The sequence below is a fragment of the Pezoporus flaviventris genome, unplaced genomic scaffold (assembly GCF_033815535.1).
Source record: "Pezoporus flaviventris isolate CSIRO_AGI_PZ_B2104156 unplaced genomic scaffold, CSIRO_AGI_Pfla_v1 ptg000176l, whole genome shotgun sequence".
NCBI lineage: Eukaryota > Metazoa > Chordata > Aves > Psittaciformes > Psittacidae > Pezoporus > Pezoporus flaviventris.
Genome location: NW_026892724.1, coordinates 1,712,166 through 1,726,151, shown reverse-complemented (window position 1 = coordinate 1,726,151; position 13,986 = coordinate 1,712,166). Strand labels below are relative to the sequence as shown.

Below are 13,986 nucleotides of genomic sequence, written 5' to 3'. Positions count from 1 at the left end.
CCATGAGCTGGTTCTTGAGCCCAGAGCCCCCCCCCCCCGTGTGCTGGGTGCACCCCCATAGCATGAGCAGCAGCTCAGGAAGGGGATCCTGCCTCTCTGCTGCACTATGGGGAGACATCCCCCCCTGCAGTCCTGATCCAGCTCTGGACAACAGCGCAAGAGGGACATGGAGCAAGGCCAGAGGAGGCCATGGAAACGCTGGAGCAGCTCCGCATTGAAGAACAATAGGACCAGGGGCAGAAAATTTCTTTTCACGAGTGAGGTCCGTCCCCACCTCCACACAGCAGCACATTCCCCTCGTGTCTGGGGGACAGCCCCTTCAGTTTCCTTGGGCAGGATTAACACACTTGTGCTGAGAAAGTGATCAGGTTTTCACCAAAGTGCAAAGCGGTCCCGTCTGTAACCCCGGGTCACGAAGGGCTTTGGGCAGATCCTGCGGAGGATGTCACACAACGGAGGAGCAAGAGGTGGGTTTAGGAAGATGTGTGGTCCTGCGGCGGCTCTTGGCCTCTGGCCTTGCCCGGTAGTGACTGCTCGGTGTCATCCCCAGCAACGACCAGTAGATGGTGGAATTAAACAGCACAACAGGAGCCTCTCCGGTAACACAGAAAGCAGGGACATGCGTAGGGACCATCAGGAGGACCACGACTGGAGCATCACACGTGCCCTGTGGGTCAGGAGGCAATAGGCAGCGTCTTCTGGGTCAGTCCCCACGGTACCACCCCAAACAAGCTGTCACTTATCCTGGGACTGAGGAATTGTGACCCTCCCTGGTAGGTTTGGATTCTTCCAGCCAAAGTTTCCGCAGGGGCTGCAGGAGGAATGCTGCTCACCCCCCTCGGAATCACGGCTGGTTCATGAGCAAGCTGCAGTGAGAAGCAGAGGAAGCTGTTCAACCCGGTGGCTGAAGGGGGGCTTCTGGCTCAGCAGCAGACCCAGGAAGCTCTATTTTGATACACAGGTGTCAAAAACTGTCAAAGCACAGAGTGTATTCCCTGAGAACTGGGGTGGACCAGGCATGTTGCAAGGACACCCTGGTTAATATCTTGAGTCAAGGAGTTTCTTACCTGGGGGTGTTTCAAGGCAAGGAGGATTGAATCGTCTTGTTCATCACTGGAGGGGTAATAAATGATTAATAAACTGTTGAACATGGACCAATTGAATTGTATATAGAAGGAATCTATTTAAGAACTCCCTGGTTTTGTGGCCAAGCTTGTGAAAGTGGCTTCTGTAATCAAAAGCACTAGGGAGGGAAATACAGAACCCTTTGCACAAGGAGAGTCAAGCCAAGAGCATTTTATTACCATGACTCCTCTGAAATCAGGCAGCTGCTCCCAAAACAAGTTCACAGAAATATATATACAGTTTTGGGGAATGGGTTTGATTGCTGCAAACACCATCCAAGCATTCCAAAGCAGAGGGATGGTGATGCAATGACATCTCATTATAAGAAGTATCTGACACAGAACAAAGTTCCTGGCAGAGAAAAAGTGTAAAAGGCCTGTATTCTATTTAGTAATTCCTCCTTCCCAAGTTCAGATCCAAACCAGCTGAATTAGGGTTCAGATAAGCAGCAGAAAAGGGGAAAGATCTTCATCATTTAACAATATTGTGCATCTGGTGCGATGCTCACTGGTACTGTGCTTCTCAAGCCCAGATGATGAGGATATTTGATTTTGGGAGAGTTTGTGAATCCATCAGAATGCCTGGCCAGGCCGTGGTACTCCAGGAATCTGGGATTCACATGCTCCTGTTACTGCAGCTGTGCAGGTAGAGGTGTACCTGAATGTACCTCTTCTCCCATCACGCTTCTTCTGCCAACTCCTCCAAGCTCTTTCCTGCCAGGGGCAGCATCATTTGGTGCTTGTCATCCTCAGAGTCACTGGCATCCCTTTTCCTTGCCACAGCCTCTTGTGATGTGCCTGTAGCCTGTGCCTTTTTGTGCTGAGAAAGAAATTAATGTCACACCTCACTATTACAGAAAGATCCTGGGATTAAATTCTGGGATTCCCTTTCCAGTCTTATGGCTTTGGTATGTAAACTTGGGTCTCTACCCCTAATGATTCTGTCCCACTGCAAAGGAGAGCTGTGACACTCAAATATCAACAGCAGTGTGGTCCAGGGGGAAAGGCTGACAGTGCCCAACCACTGCGAAATGCTGCCCAGCCTCTAGAGCAAACTCAGCAGAGCAGGCTCCCCCGAGGAACCATCAGCTCATTCTTTACCAGAGCTTTCTCTCCTTTAAGTTCAAAGGAGTCGTTTTCCTTTGAAGTTCTAATTCATCCAAAGAGCCTTCCTAGGCAGAACCATGAATCACCTCCAATATAATGTGTCTCTAGACCCATGGTGCAAGCAAGGGTACCATAGCTATGGTAATTGGGAATGGAGATCACTGAACACATCCACTGCTTGTGGAGGAATGGTGCAGCAACAACAGTGATGGTAGCACACACAGTTCCACGCCAGCTGAGCCACTCACCCTCCGGTGGTGCCTTTTGCGCCCGTTATTTGGGTGGTTCCTGTAACAAAGCAGCAGATTCAGTGCCTGGCCTCATGGGCTGATGCTTTTCAGTGCCCCCACACTGAGAGCTTTACAAACACATTATTTGTTCCTAAACTTCCAACACATGAAGCAAAACTCAAGCCCTGCAGCAGAAAGCACTGGACAGAAGAGACACAAAAGGGATGGCCTTAGCTGAAGACCACAGAGAGGATTCTTTAAGCCACTCGGCTGCAGTCTACGTACCACAGTGTCCTCCTGGCAGGATCCCGGGGCACCAGCAGCTCAAAGTAAGGCAGTTTCTGGTACTCCTCATTTCCCACTGCCACGTAGTATCCGCCATCCACCAGCTCCTCTCCACCAGACACCCAGGTTCCATCCAGCCTGCAGAGCCTCAAGGAAGAGACACCAAAGGGTTCAGAGCTGAGACAAGTCCCGGAGCAACCCCTCAGCATGGAAGCAAACAAGTGCCAAGTGGTAAACAGGGATGAGACAAGGCAGAGGATCAATCATTGTTCATATTACTCCAAGGAAGTACGCAGAAATACTACACCCAGTGACCAATGGGATGCAGGAGATCTCAGCTTTTCCTTTGGGTGTCAGTAAACAGACGTATGAGGGGAAGGTAGTGATTCGGAGGAAACTCCAGGAACAAACTCGCCAGCAGAGTTTCAAGTTGACAAGCAGGTATTCTTTATTGCGGCGCCGGGAGACAAGGGGATAGCTCCTCCTAACGTGTCTCCGAATTGCTATACAGGTCATCCTTATATGGTCACCGAGCATATCACATCATTTTCCAAAAGGTTTCCGGCATGCATACAAAAATGTGGTGGTCTTTAAGGGTCGTTTACTTTTCCCAACAAGCTTAATTAACATTACAGACATCGCAATCATCCTGCCCTTCTACTTATCACTTAGTTTAACTGCTCTCATCCTGGACATCTGCTAGTCCCAGATACTCCCCATCCCAGGTCCTGTCCTTCTATTCTGCTTTTCTCACACCTTTTGTACTGAGGCCCTGAAACTATGTCAACTACCTCCAAGCACCGCAGTTATTTTCCATTACAAAGCCATCAAACTTAACATTACTTAGAACTTACTACATTTTGTACTTCTGTGCCTCCTTGTCTCAGTAGGCTCTGTGTGTTGGATAAAAGCCCATCCCTCTAGACATAAACTCCTTTTTATCCCATGCTTTACCGTTTGCTTATTTTCTCACCAGACCACCAGCACCATCAGCCCTCCTCACTAAGCACTGGGGTTATCTCTGCTGTAAGGTGGGAAAACATGAAAATCAAAGGAGTTTGCAAAAGCAGACTGGAAGTGGCTGGCTGAGCTCCCAGCCCCTGCTGAACCAGAGCTGCTTATGTTCTGAACGGAAGGAAAGAAGAGCCAGCAGAGCCTTATCCGGACACGAACCTACTGACAGCTCCGCTGTGCAGGGCGGCTTTCTCTGCCACCGTGGCCAAGAGTGAATCCCAGTGCAGCAGGGCGCTGTTAGAGACTGGCAGAGGGAAAGGAGGGCTCAGCAAATCCCCATTCCGGAAAACACTGTGGAAGAAACAACCCCGAGCGGGCGATGAGCCGGTATTCCCGCAGCTGTGGAAGATGGGGAGAGGGGAAAGGCAGCCACTGATGCCTGGGTAAACAACTACTTCTGGTAGAAGCTGGGAATTGTCCCTATGGGGCAGCATTCCCAGGATCTCACAGAGCAATTCCCTCCTCCAAAAACATTCCCAGAGACCCTCCAAGGAGAAGACCCTGAGGCACTCACTGTATGGTGCAGGGCGGGCGGGTGTCCTTCTGCCGTCGAGACTTCCAGGGAGCTGCAGTGTGGAACTAGAGAGAGAGTTCAGTGCACGAGAACAGCCACAGTCCTGGCACGGAGCCTCCCGGGGCTGTTCCCTTTTCTCCATCAGGATCTGCTGGCCCTGGGACATCTCCAGCCCTGCTGCTGCTAGGAGGAGTCTGTTGCCAGCAACAGCAAGGCTGGTGAGGCTCAGCACAGAGCTGAGCGTGAGGAGCACGGATCCTTCCCCTAAGGGGGATGAAGGGATGCAGCAGCAGCCCCTGTGCTGTCTCACACATCCTGCTGATTCCTGTGGCACTTCCACCTCATCTCAGTGGGCACCTCACAGCCTTAAACCTCAACTTCAGTTTCATCAATGTCCCACAGCTCACAGCTCCCCGCTCCTCCACACCCATCACCTCCGGGACTCACCTGCAGACCCTTGTTGTGCTTCATTCCATGGAGCTCCTTCCTTCCATGATTTAAATAGCTGTGAGAAGAAGACAACACCACCAGCTGCAACACACAGCAAGGAAACGCCCGACTGCTCTGCCTTGGTGCACGGGCACTTATTTGGGCCCCTTCTGTCCCTATTCCCCAGGTGCCTCAGCTCATGGTGTCCCAGAACTTCCACCTAAATTAAAGGCCTCTACATTGAAGAAATTCCCAGCCAAATACAGCACCCAGGAGGTTTTGTTCCTTCGTGCTGGATGAAGGCTCCAAGGGCTGCCTGGTGCTGATGCAGACTGGAGCACGCCCCCAACAAAACACACCAGGGAGTCAAATGCACCTCACACACAGACACATCCTCCCAGGGGATGTCACAAAACCTCCTGAACGCTCGATTTCAGGAGAAGCCAAACCAGCTCCACATTGCGCAGGACTGGAAAACAGAAACTTCCATGAAAGCAAAGCAGAAGCATTTGTTCATGGATAGAGGGTGGCTGCAGAACCTCCCACACACCACAGGGTGCTGGAGGCTCAGCAGCACCCAGCCCAACATCCTGCCAGGGAACACAAGCGTCCCTTTCTTCCTGAGAACCAAATGATGTTATCAGGAATATTTGCATTTTCCTTTTGACCTGGGAGCTGCACCAGGGGAGGTTTGGATGGAGCTGAGGAACAATTCCTGCCCCAGAGGGTGCTCAGGCATCGGAACAGGCTGCCCAGGGCAGGGCTGCAGTCACCATCCCTGCAAGTGTTCACACAGCGTGGAGACGAGGCCTCAGTGCCATGGGGTAGTGGTGGCCTTGGCAGTGCTGGGAACAGTTGGACTGGATGAGCTTAAAGGGCTTTTCCAACCTGCTTGATTCCATGATTCTATGTCTAATAGTTTCCAGACATTAACCTGTCTCTGCTTCTCATTTGCTTTGTCCCCCTCTTCCCTCAGCTTTTTGTTCACCCCCCAATCCACCCCCCACCGAGGCCATGGAAGCTGCTCACCAAACCCCCTCCACTCACTTGAGCTTTTTGAACCTCTCGAAGCCCGCAGCCACGTACTGGCACCCGTCCTGCAGGTCCCCCAGCCCCGCCACGCAGCTGCCGTGCCGGGGGGTGTAGAGGTTCCTCACGGCCACGGGTGCATCGATGCTCTTGGTCACCTCGTTCAGGAAGGCTTCCAAGGTCAGGAACCGCCGCTGGTTCACCACAAACCTCCTCCCGGGGAAGAAGGGGTCACCGTTGCGATACACAAGCACGCTCTTGGCTGGAGGTGCCAGGGCTAAGCCACGGGAGCTCATCTCGCAGGGGTCAAGCAGAAGCCCTGCTGCCCACACACAGAGCAGTGTAGGGAGTGGAGAAGAGCTCCACTGAGCCCAGACCCTCGGATCAGCCACCCTCAGGCTCCACTGTCCCTTCCCAGCGCTGCCTGGTGTGAGTGCCTGTCTCCATGGATGCAGGCCCAGCTGGAGGAAGTTGTGGGGCCGCCTGGAGGCCACAGCAAACAACCCGAAGAGCAGCTTTCGATTTGAAAACCAGGAACCAAACGGCTCTTGAACGCTCAGACACCCAACACTGCGAGCTCCCTCACCAGGCACTGTGGCCACCAGGCTCAGATGAACAGAGAAGCTGTGGCTGCCCCATCCCTGGCAATGTTCAAGGCCAGGTTGGACACAGGGGCTTGCAGCAAGCTGCTGCAGTGGAAGGTGTCCTTGCCTGTGGCAGGGTTTGGAGCTGGATGAGCTTTAAGGTCCCTTCCAACCCAAACCACTCTGTGATTCTATGATTAGCAAGCCCGGAGGCACAGTAAGCACCAATATCTTGATGGCAGCAGCTCACGTCTCATCCACAGCAGCACTATCCAGATGCTGTCACCCCTTTGCCATCACTTGCTACCTGCATGAGAAGTGTGATGGGTTTCTGTGCTGTCTGCATCAAACATACACATCTCAGCGGATGCTCCACCCTTTGCACTGAACAGGTTGCTGTGCCTTGAAATGGACCATGGACTCACTTGGCTCTGCCCAGAAGGCAGGAGCCAGCCAGGAATCGACAGAAACAAACATCAGGAAAGCTTTTTATTCACAAACAAATCGGCTTCATTCAGGACCAGAAGGATTCATCCCCCACATGGCAAGAGTGACTGCTCAGGCAGCAGGAATGCAGAGCATTTCCACAGTAGACTTGGGGTAAAGAACCACAGCACCACATGAAAAGTCCCTTTCTGAGGGGCCCTGAATGCTCCTGGACTAGAGGAACAAAGCTCCAAACCCCACAGGTCCTTACTTGCCACCTCAAGCACCAGTCCAGGTCACTCTGCCACACAGAGAGATGCTACAATGGCCATCCATACACGAGTTGGGAACCAAGCCTCATGTCCTGAAGGTCAGATTTGATGTGCAGCCACCTCAAATAGACAGCTCAGACACTGGTATGAATCACACACAGGTCAGCACAGAAGAGCTTGTTCCTGCAGGTTGGAAGCACCTTCTGCCTTCAGGCATTTTAGTTCCACCACAAGCAATGAGCTGGTCAGAAAGAGCCTTCTCTAAGCAGCAGCCCTCCTAAGCTTGTTTTGCCCCTAGGACCATCCAGCCTAGCCAACAGAAATAAGGTTCTTGTAGAAGGAGGTCTCACTGAGACCCCCTCCAGGCCACACAACCACCTCCAGGCTTCCCAGTGATGTCTAACCCCTGCTTTGGCCAAATAGTCCCATTTAAAAGAAACAAAAGGCTTTCTTGCAACATTCACCTGAAGTGGCACACGTCAATCCAGAAAGCTGGAGTTCCCCAGAGCTGCTGCTGTCCATGAGGGCCACGTCACAACGCAGGTGCTGCAGCTCTGCAGCTTCTCCACACCAATACAAGTGCCCTTTATGCTCAGGACTGCCCTCCTCCAGGAGTCCCCAGCCTCTGCTTCAACGTCAAGAACTGCAAGAGAAAGAAAACCAAGCATTCATGATTAAATCCCAGAGGTCTCTGAGGAGGAAGGCAGCCCCCCTTGCACATCAGCCAGCAGGATCGCAGCACTTGGCCAGAAGATGCACAAGTGCCCCCTTTCAAGCAGTGCAAAGCCACCCAGTGCCTGGGTTCAGAGCACTGCATTGGACAAACAGGGTGGTTAAAGCAGCAACAGCCCTGCAGCAGGCAAGGAGCAAAGCCTGTAACCACATCCAGACACCTCTTGTTCCCCTTTATCATTCCTTTTGGGCTTCTTTTCCCCTAGAGAAGGAAAACTGAAGGGTGCTGGCATCTTCCAGCCCAACTCCTGGGCAACTGATCCAGCCCCACTCAACCCCAGCCCCACCACTCTGCCCCACTGCGTTAGAAAGGGTAGGGCATTACGTTTTTACGGCTGACAATAGCTTGTTCCAACCACAGCAGCTCCATGACCAAGTGGTTTCGGTAGGACTGGAGACCAGAGCGAGTCTGAGGAAGTTCCTTTATGTCCACAAGTGGAATTTCTGCCAAGAAATGGACGAATAACCCATTAGCAGAACAAAGGCTCCCACTGCTGCCTCCCCTGCACCGAGCTGCTCCAGCTTCTCCAAGGTATTTCCAAGGTTTTGGGTTCTCTACCTTGCTGCTGGTGCTCACCAGCAGGTCCCTGAGCCCATGCAAGAGATCACAGCTCCTGGCTCTTACCCAGGTAGGCTCCAAGGGACTCTGCCTCCAGGCCAGAGGACATGTTGCTGTCGTTCTGCCAGTCCTTGCTCCCAGCTGGGGGACTGCACCCCTTTTCAGGGTGCTCATCAGCATCAGCCTCGAGATTCAGGGGGGTCTCTGCATCTCCTGCACCCGTGGGGCTCAGCTCCTTCTCACTCAGCAGCTGGGCTGTAGGATTCATGCTGCTGCAGCCCCGGTCCTGCTCTGGCTCAGAAGCATCCAGCTCCTCCTGTGTTTTTTCTGTGCTGGCTTTGTCACCTGGTGCAGCCTCACGTGGATTTGAACACTTCCCTTGTGCTGGCTCCTAAAGGGGCAACATGCAAGAGACTGATACATATGGAAGAGACAACGACCTGCACGGTGGCCCCGCTGTGAGCCAGGGGCTCTGTGCACCACCATCAGCAGTGCTGGGACACTGACGTGCTCCAGGCTGGAACTCTTTAAAGGGCTTTCCTTCCAGATGTGCCCACCACCATCAGCAGTGCTGGGACACTGACGTGCTCCAGGCTGGAACTCTTTAAAGGGCTTTCCTTCCAGATGTGCCCACCACCATCAGCAGTGCTGGGACGCTGACGTGCTCCGGGCTGGAACTCTTTAAGGGGCTTTCCTTCCAGATGTGCCCAGACCCCTGCAGAGCAGGGCTCAGCTGCTGCAGTGCATGGCCACGGGAGATGGGAGACCCACGGAATCACCTGCACTGCCTGACTGGAGGCTGAGCTTCACCCGGGGGTAGAAATCCTCCGGGCACAAGCCAGGGAGACTCTTCCAGGCAGCACTAAGTAACCACTGGATTTGTGTGGTAGAACTACAGGTTCCTGCTGCAGAAGCACCCTCTGCACGGCTGCCCCCCTACCGCCCCCCCCCCTCGGAGGGGCTGCATTAGCTCAGCCCGGGCCGGCACACAGACCTCGGGGATGAAGACAGGCCGGGGCAGGAGCCGTCCCCTCCACTGCAGCTGGCTCAGGTCTCCTTCGATCTCCAAAACCACCTCCTCGAACGCTGCCCGCAGGCTCTGAAACCGCTTCCGCACCAGGTAACCCCTGACACAGGCCTGTGGGAACAGGCCGAGGGTGCCCGTGGGGCCGGTCACAACCCCCCCACCCCTGCCACAGAGACCCGAAGCCCTTCAGTGGCCCCACAGCCACCCACAGCACCCAGCCCGGCGCGCAAGGAGCAGACGGGTCTGGAACCACGGCAGCTTTTAATGAGGCAGCGCCCGATGCACGGCCCCTGCCAACCCCATCCAGCCGTGCCCCCATCCAGCCGTGCCCCTGTCCAGCTGTGCCCCCGTCCCCATCCAGCTGTGCCCCATCCAGCTGTGCCCCCACCCAGCCGTGCCCCTGTCCAGCTGGGCCCCCGTCCAGCTGTGCTCCCATCCATCTGTGCCCCCACCCAGCTGTGCCCCCACCCAGCTGGCCCCCCTCTTCTCCCTGACGTGCCCCCCACGGGCGCCCCCTCAGCCACGCTCCCCCGCGGCTGTTTCCCCCCCGGCCCCGGCCCCGGCCCCGGCCCCGGCCCCGACCTGCAGGCGGGTCACGGCCCGCAGCAGCCGCCGCCATCCCTCTGCCTCCGCCTGCGCCCACAGCCCCTCAGCCGCCATGGCCCCAGCGCCCAGGCGCCGGCTGATGGCGTCATCCGGCCGCGGCACTGCCAGGCCCCGCCCCCTCGCCGCTGTGGGCCGCACCAAGATGGCGGCCGGGGGGGTCCTGGTGCGGTGGCTCCGGTGTCGCCGGCCCCGCCGCGGGGTCTCCGGGGGCCGGGCCGGGCGCGGGGTCAGGCCGCGGAGTCCTCGGGGTCGGAGCTCTCGGCCAGGTGCAGCTTCTGGCTGAGCGTGGGTCAAGGGAGAGCGCAAGGGGGACGCGGGGCCCTGCCTCCATCACCAGTGCCACCATCATCACCGTCACCAAGGCCACCATTGCCATCATCGTCACCATCACCATCACCACCATCATCACCATCACCAGTACCACCATCATCACCATCACCACCACCACCATCATCACCATCACCACCACCACCATCATCACCATCACCAACGCCGCTATCATCACTGTCACCATCATCATCACCATCACCAGTGCCACCATCGCCACCATCATCACCATCACCACCATCATCACTGTCACCAAGGCCACCATCACCACCATCATCACCATCACCAATGCCACTATCATCACCATCGTCATGTCACCAGTGCCACCACCGCCATCGCCACCACCATCATTATCACCACCCCTGCCACCATTGTCACCCTTGTTACTGTCACCATTACCACCACCACCGTCAGTTGCTATCACCACTGCCATCATCACCACCCCATCATCACCACCACCACTGCCACCACCACCATCACTTGCCACTGTCATCATTGCCACCATCACCATCAGCACCATCACCATTGCCACCATCAGCACCACTGCCACCAATGCCACTGTCACCACAGCCACCGTTGCCACCACCATCACTGCCACCATTACCACTGCTACCACCACCATCACTGCCACCATTACCACTGCTACCACCACCATCACTGCCACCATTACCACTGCTACCACCACCACCACCACTGCCATACCACCATCGCCCAGGATACATGGAGCTGCTGAGCTCCTCCAGCTGCAGGAGACAAAGGCAGAGGTCAAGGCACCGGTGGCACAGCCGGGGCCAGCAGGGTCCCCGGCCACAGCATCAGGAGCAGGCAGGTGGGGGACACTCACGTGCGCCAGCAACTGGTCCAGGTTCCGGTCGGCCGCCGCCTTCTTCTGCTCCTCAGGGAGCTCCTCCACGCAGCCATCGAGGCCGAAGTGGAGCCGTGCCAGCTTCTCCTGCATCTCCCGCACGTGCTCGAGCTGCTGGAAGGAGCACTCCTTCCCTGCGCCACGCACGGAGCCGTCACAGCCCAGCAGCCCTGGTCCCCCACCCGGGCTCTGCCCCCGGCCCCAGCCCCTCACCAAAGGCCTGCAGCTTTCCCGAGTGGAAGTCGCTGAGGAGGCTGAGCAGCCCCCCCTCCATCTCGCACACGTCGGACACGTCGGTGAGGAAGCTGTGCTGCAGCGGGGCCCCCCGCGCCACCACCGTGCCGCGCACCCGCTCCTTGCTCGTCCTGCACAGGGAACAACAGACACTGGTGTCACCTGCATCAGGTGCACAGGCACTGGCGTCAGCTGCACCGGGTACACGGACTGGTGTCACCCATACCAGGTGCACAGACACTGGTGTCACCCGTACTGGGCACAGACACCGGTGTCACCCGTACTGGGCACAGACACCGGTGTCATCCATACCGGGTACACAGACACTGGTGTCACCCGTACTGGGCACACAGACACTGGTGCCACCTGTACCGGGCACACAGACCCTGGTGTCACCCGCACTGGGCACACAGACACCAGTGTCACCCATACCAGGCACACAGACACCGGTGCCACTCGTACCGGGCACAGAGACCCTGGTGTCACCTGTACCGGGTACACAGACACTGGTGTCACCCATACCAGGTGCACAGACACTGGTGTCACCCGTACTGGGCACACAGACACTGGTGCCACCTGTACCAGGCACACAGACCCTGGTGTCACCCGCACTGGGCACACAGACACCAGTGTCACCCATACCAGGCACACAGACACCAGTGCCACCCGTACCGGGCACAGAGATCCTGGTGTCACCTGTACCGGGCACACAGACACTGGTGTCACCCGCACTCGGCACACAGACACCGGTGCCACCTGTACCGGGCACACAGACACCGGTGCCACCTGTACCGGGCACACAGACACTGGTGTCACCCTCACTGGGCACAGACACCGGTGCCACCCGTACTGGGCACACAAACCCTGGTGTCACCTGTACCGGGCACACAGACACTGGTGTCACCCATACCAGGTGCACAAACACTGGTGTCACCCACGCTGGGCAGACACCGGTGCCACCCATACTGGGCACACAGACCCTGGTGTCACCTGTACCGGGCACACAGACCCTGGTGTCACCCTCACTGGGCACAGACACCGGTGCCACCCGTACTGGGCACACAGACCCTGGTGTCACCTGTACAGGGCACACAGACCCTGGTGTCACCCGTACCGGGCACACAGACCCTGGTGTCACCTGTACTGGGCACACAGACACCGGTGTCACCTGTACCAGGTGCACAAACACCAGTGTCACCCATGCTGGGCACAGACACCGGTGCCACCCGTACCGGGCACACAGACCCTGGTGCCGCCCGCCCCGCAGGGCTGCACGGTGCCGGCTCTTCCGCTGCCCCAGCACTGACCGCCTGAGCCGGGCGCGCTGGCGGGGCGAGGGCAGGGCGGGCAGCGGCAGCGCCAAGGACGTGCTCCTGCTGGGGGGCAGCGGCTGGGCCAGGCAGGGCCGGGGGCTGCGCTTCCTCCTCCGCTCCTCCATGGCGATGGGGGCAGGGACCCTGCGTGGGACAGACACGGCTGCTGGTGGCTCCCGCTGGTGTCCTCGGGCAGGACCCGTCCGCCCCGAGCTGGCGCTACCGAGGTGCCCGCAGGGAGCAGCGCCCGGAGCGGAGCCACCCGCCTGCCTCAGCCCATGGCATTCTCCCAGCGTGCGGAACAAAGCCCCGGGGCTCAGCCGCAGCCGGGAGCCGCCGGCCGCTTCCCAACGGGAAGGAGGATTCCGGCCACACGCACCGGAGCCCAGCGACCCCGCGGCGAGAGCGGCCCCGAGCCCGCCGGGACCCGGCACCCCCCGAGCCCCGCTCGGGGCCCTTCAGTGGCCGCAGGACCGGGATGGGGGAGCCCCTTTGCCACGCAGCGGGACTGACCTGCGCCAGGCGCCGGCCCAGCCTGCGGAGCGCACCCGGCCGCGGCCCCTCCGGACACTCGTCCCGCAAGCCCGGGGCTGGGATTTGCATTTAAAGGGAAAGGGAACTTCCTCCGGCGTGTCCCGGGGCCGCCCCGCTCCCAGCCTCAGCACCGGCTCCATGTGGCGCTGGGGAGAGGGCAGGATGCGGCCATGGCCCCCGGGTCCCCCCTCTGATCGCAGGAGCCGGCTCTGCAGGGACGAGCCCCGTCGCCCGGCGCACACAGAACCGCTTCAGGCGATCAGTGCGGGGGTGATGCCAGCACCGGGCCCAGCCCGACACCATCTGGATGCCATCAGGGCACCCGGGGTGGCAGCGGCTGGTGCAGGACACGGCGCTCGGGGGCCCCATGGCTCACAGGGAGGGCGAGCGGCACAGGAGGTGCCAGGGACAAACCCAAAGCCCGGGTCCCTCCCGGCCTCCCCCCTTCGTGCCCCACAGCCCAAATCTTCACACCCCCCCTCCCAACACGATGAGCAAGAAACAAGAGGCAGCAGCAGTGAGGGCAAGGGGGTTTCTATGGGGTACGAGGATACAGGAGCCCCTGCAGGGGGGCTGTGTCCTGTATCGGGGAAAGGAAACCAAAAGGGGTTCAGTGCTTTCCTAAGAGGTTTTAGGAAGGGAAGCCCAGAGCCCGGCTGCTGGGAAGGGCCGGTCCCTCCAGGCCGGGGCCACATTCACTTGCAGAGGGGCTCCTTCCAGAGGCCAACGTGTGCCTGTGCTGGAGGAAGCAGCGCTGCTGAAGCCACATTCGCTC

The 13,986-nt window shown here is 57.9% G+C and overlaps 3 protein-coding genes across 5 annotated transcripts; all 3 read right to left on the bottom strand.

Moving 5' to 3' along the window:
* Positions 1-926: 926 nt before the first annotated feature.
* DCDC2B (doublecortin domain containing 2B) lies at positions 927-6,091 on the bottom strand. 3 transcript variants are annotated; one of them, XM_061480246.1, is made up of 7 exons: positions 5,751-6,091; positions 4,722-4,779; positions 4,275-4,339; positions 3,920-4,051; positions 2,747-2,893; positions 2,480-2,661; positions 927-1,944 (listed from the first exon to the last, which is right to left on the bottom strand). In XM_061480246.1, exons 1-6 carry the CDS (start codon positions 6,026-6,028, stop codon positions 2,640-2,642), a joined length of 702 nt encoding a protein of 233 aa, XP_061336230.1. In that variant the 5' UTR covers positions 6,029-6,091; the 3' UTR covers positions 927-1,944; positions 2,480-2,639. The 3 variants fall into 3 exon arrangements, with proteins under 3 accessions (XP_061336230.1, XP_061336227.1, XP_061336229.1); XM_061480243.1 differs by having other exon boundaries at positions 2,480-2,893; XM_061480245.1 differs by lacking the exon at positions 927-1,944 and having other exon boundaries at positions 2,059-2,893.
* Positions 6,092-6,792: 701 nt separating this feature from the next.
* On the bottom strand, positions 6,793-10,023 carry IQCC (IQ motif containing C). Its single transcript, XM_061480209.1, has 5 exons — positions 9,915-10,023; positions 9,300-9,443; positions 8,372-8,696; positions 8,072-8,190; positions 6,793-7,657 (listed from the first exon to the last, which is right to left on the bottom strand). The coding sequence occupies exons 1-5, from the start codon at positions 9,990-9,992 to the stop codon at positions 7,607-7,609; spliced, it is 717 nt and encodes a 238-aa protein (XP_061336193.1). The 5' UTR covers positions 9,993-10,023; the 3' UTR covers positions 6,793-7,606.
* A 110-nt stretch (positions 10,024-10,133) lies between these two features.
* CCDC28B (coiled-coil domain containing 28B) lies at positions 10,134-12,835 on the bottom strand. The gene is made up of 5 exons (XM_061480386.1): positions 12,672-12,835; positions 11,344-11,495; positions 11,110-11,264; positions 10,986-11,008; positions 10,134-10,217 (listed from the first exon to the last, which is right to left on the bottom strand). Exons 1-5 carry the CDS (start codon positions 12,800-12,802, stop codon positions 10,166-10,168), a joined length of 513 nt encoding a protein of 170 aa, XP_061336370.1. The 5' UTR covers positions 12,803-12,835; the 3' UTR covers positions 10,134-10,165.
* Between the last annotated feature and the right edge of the window lie 1,151 nt (positions 12,836-13,986).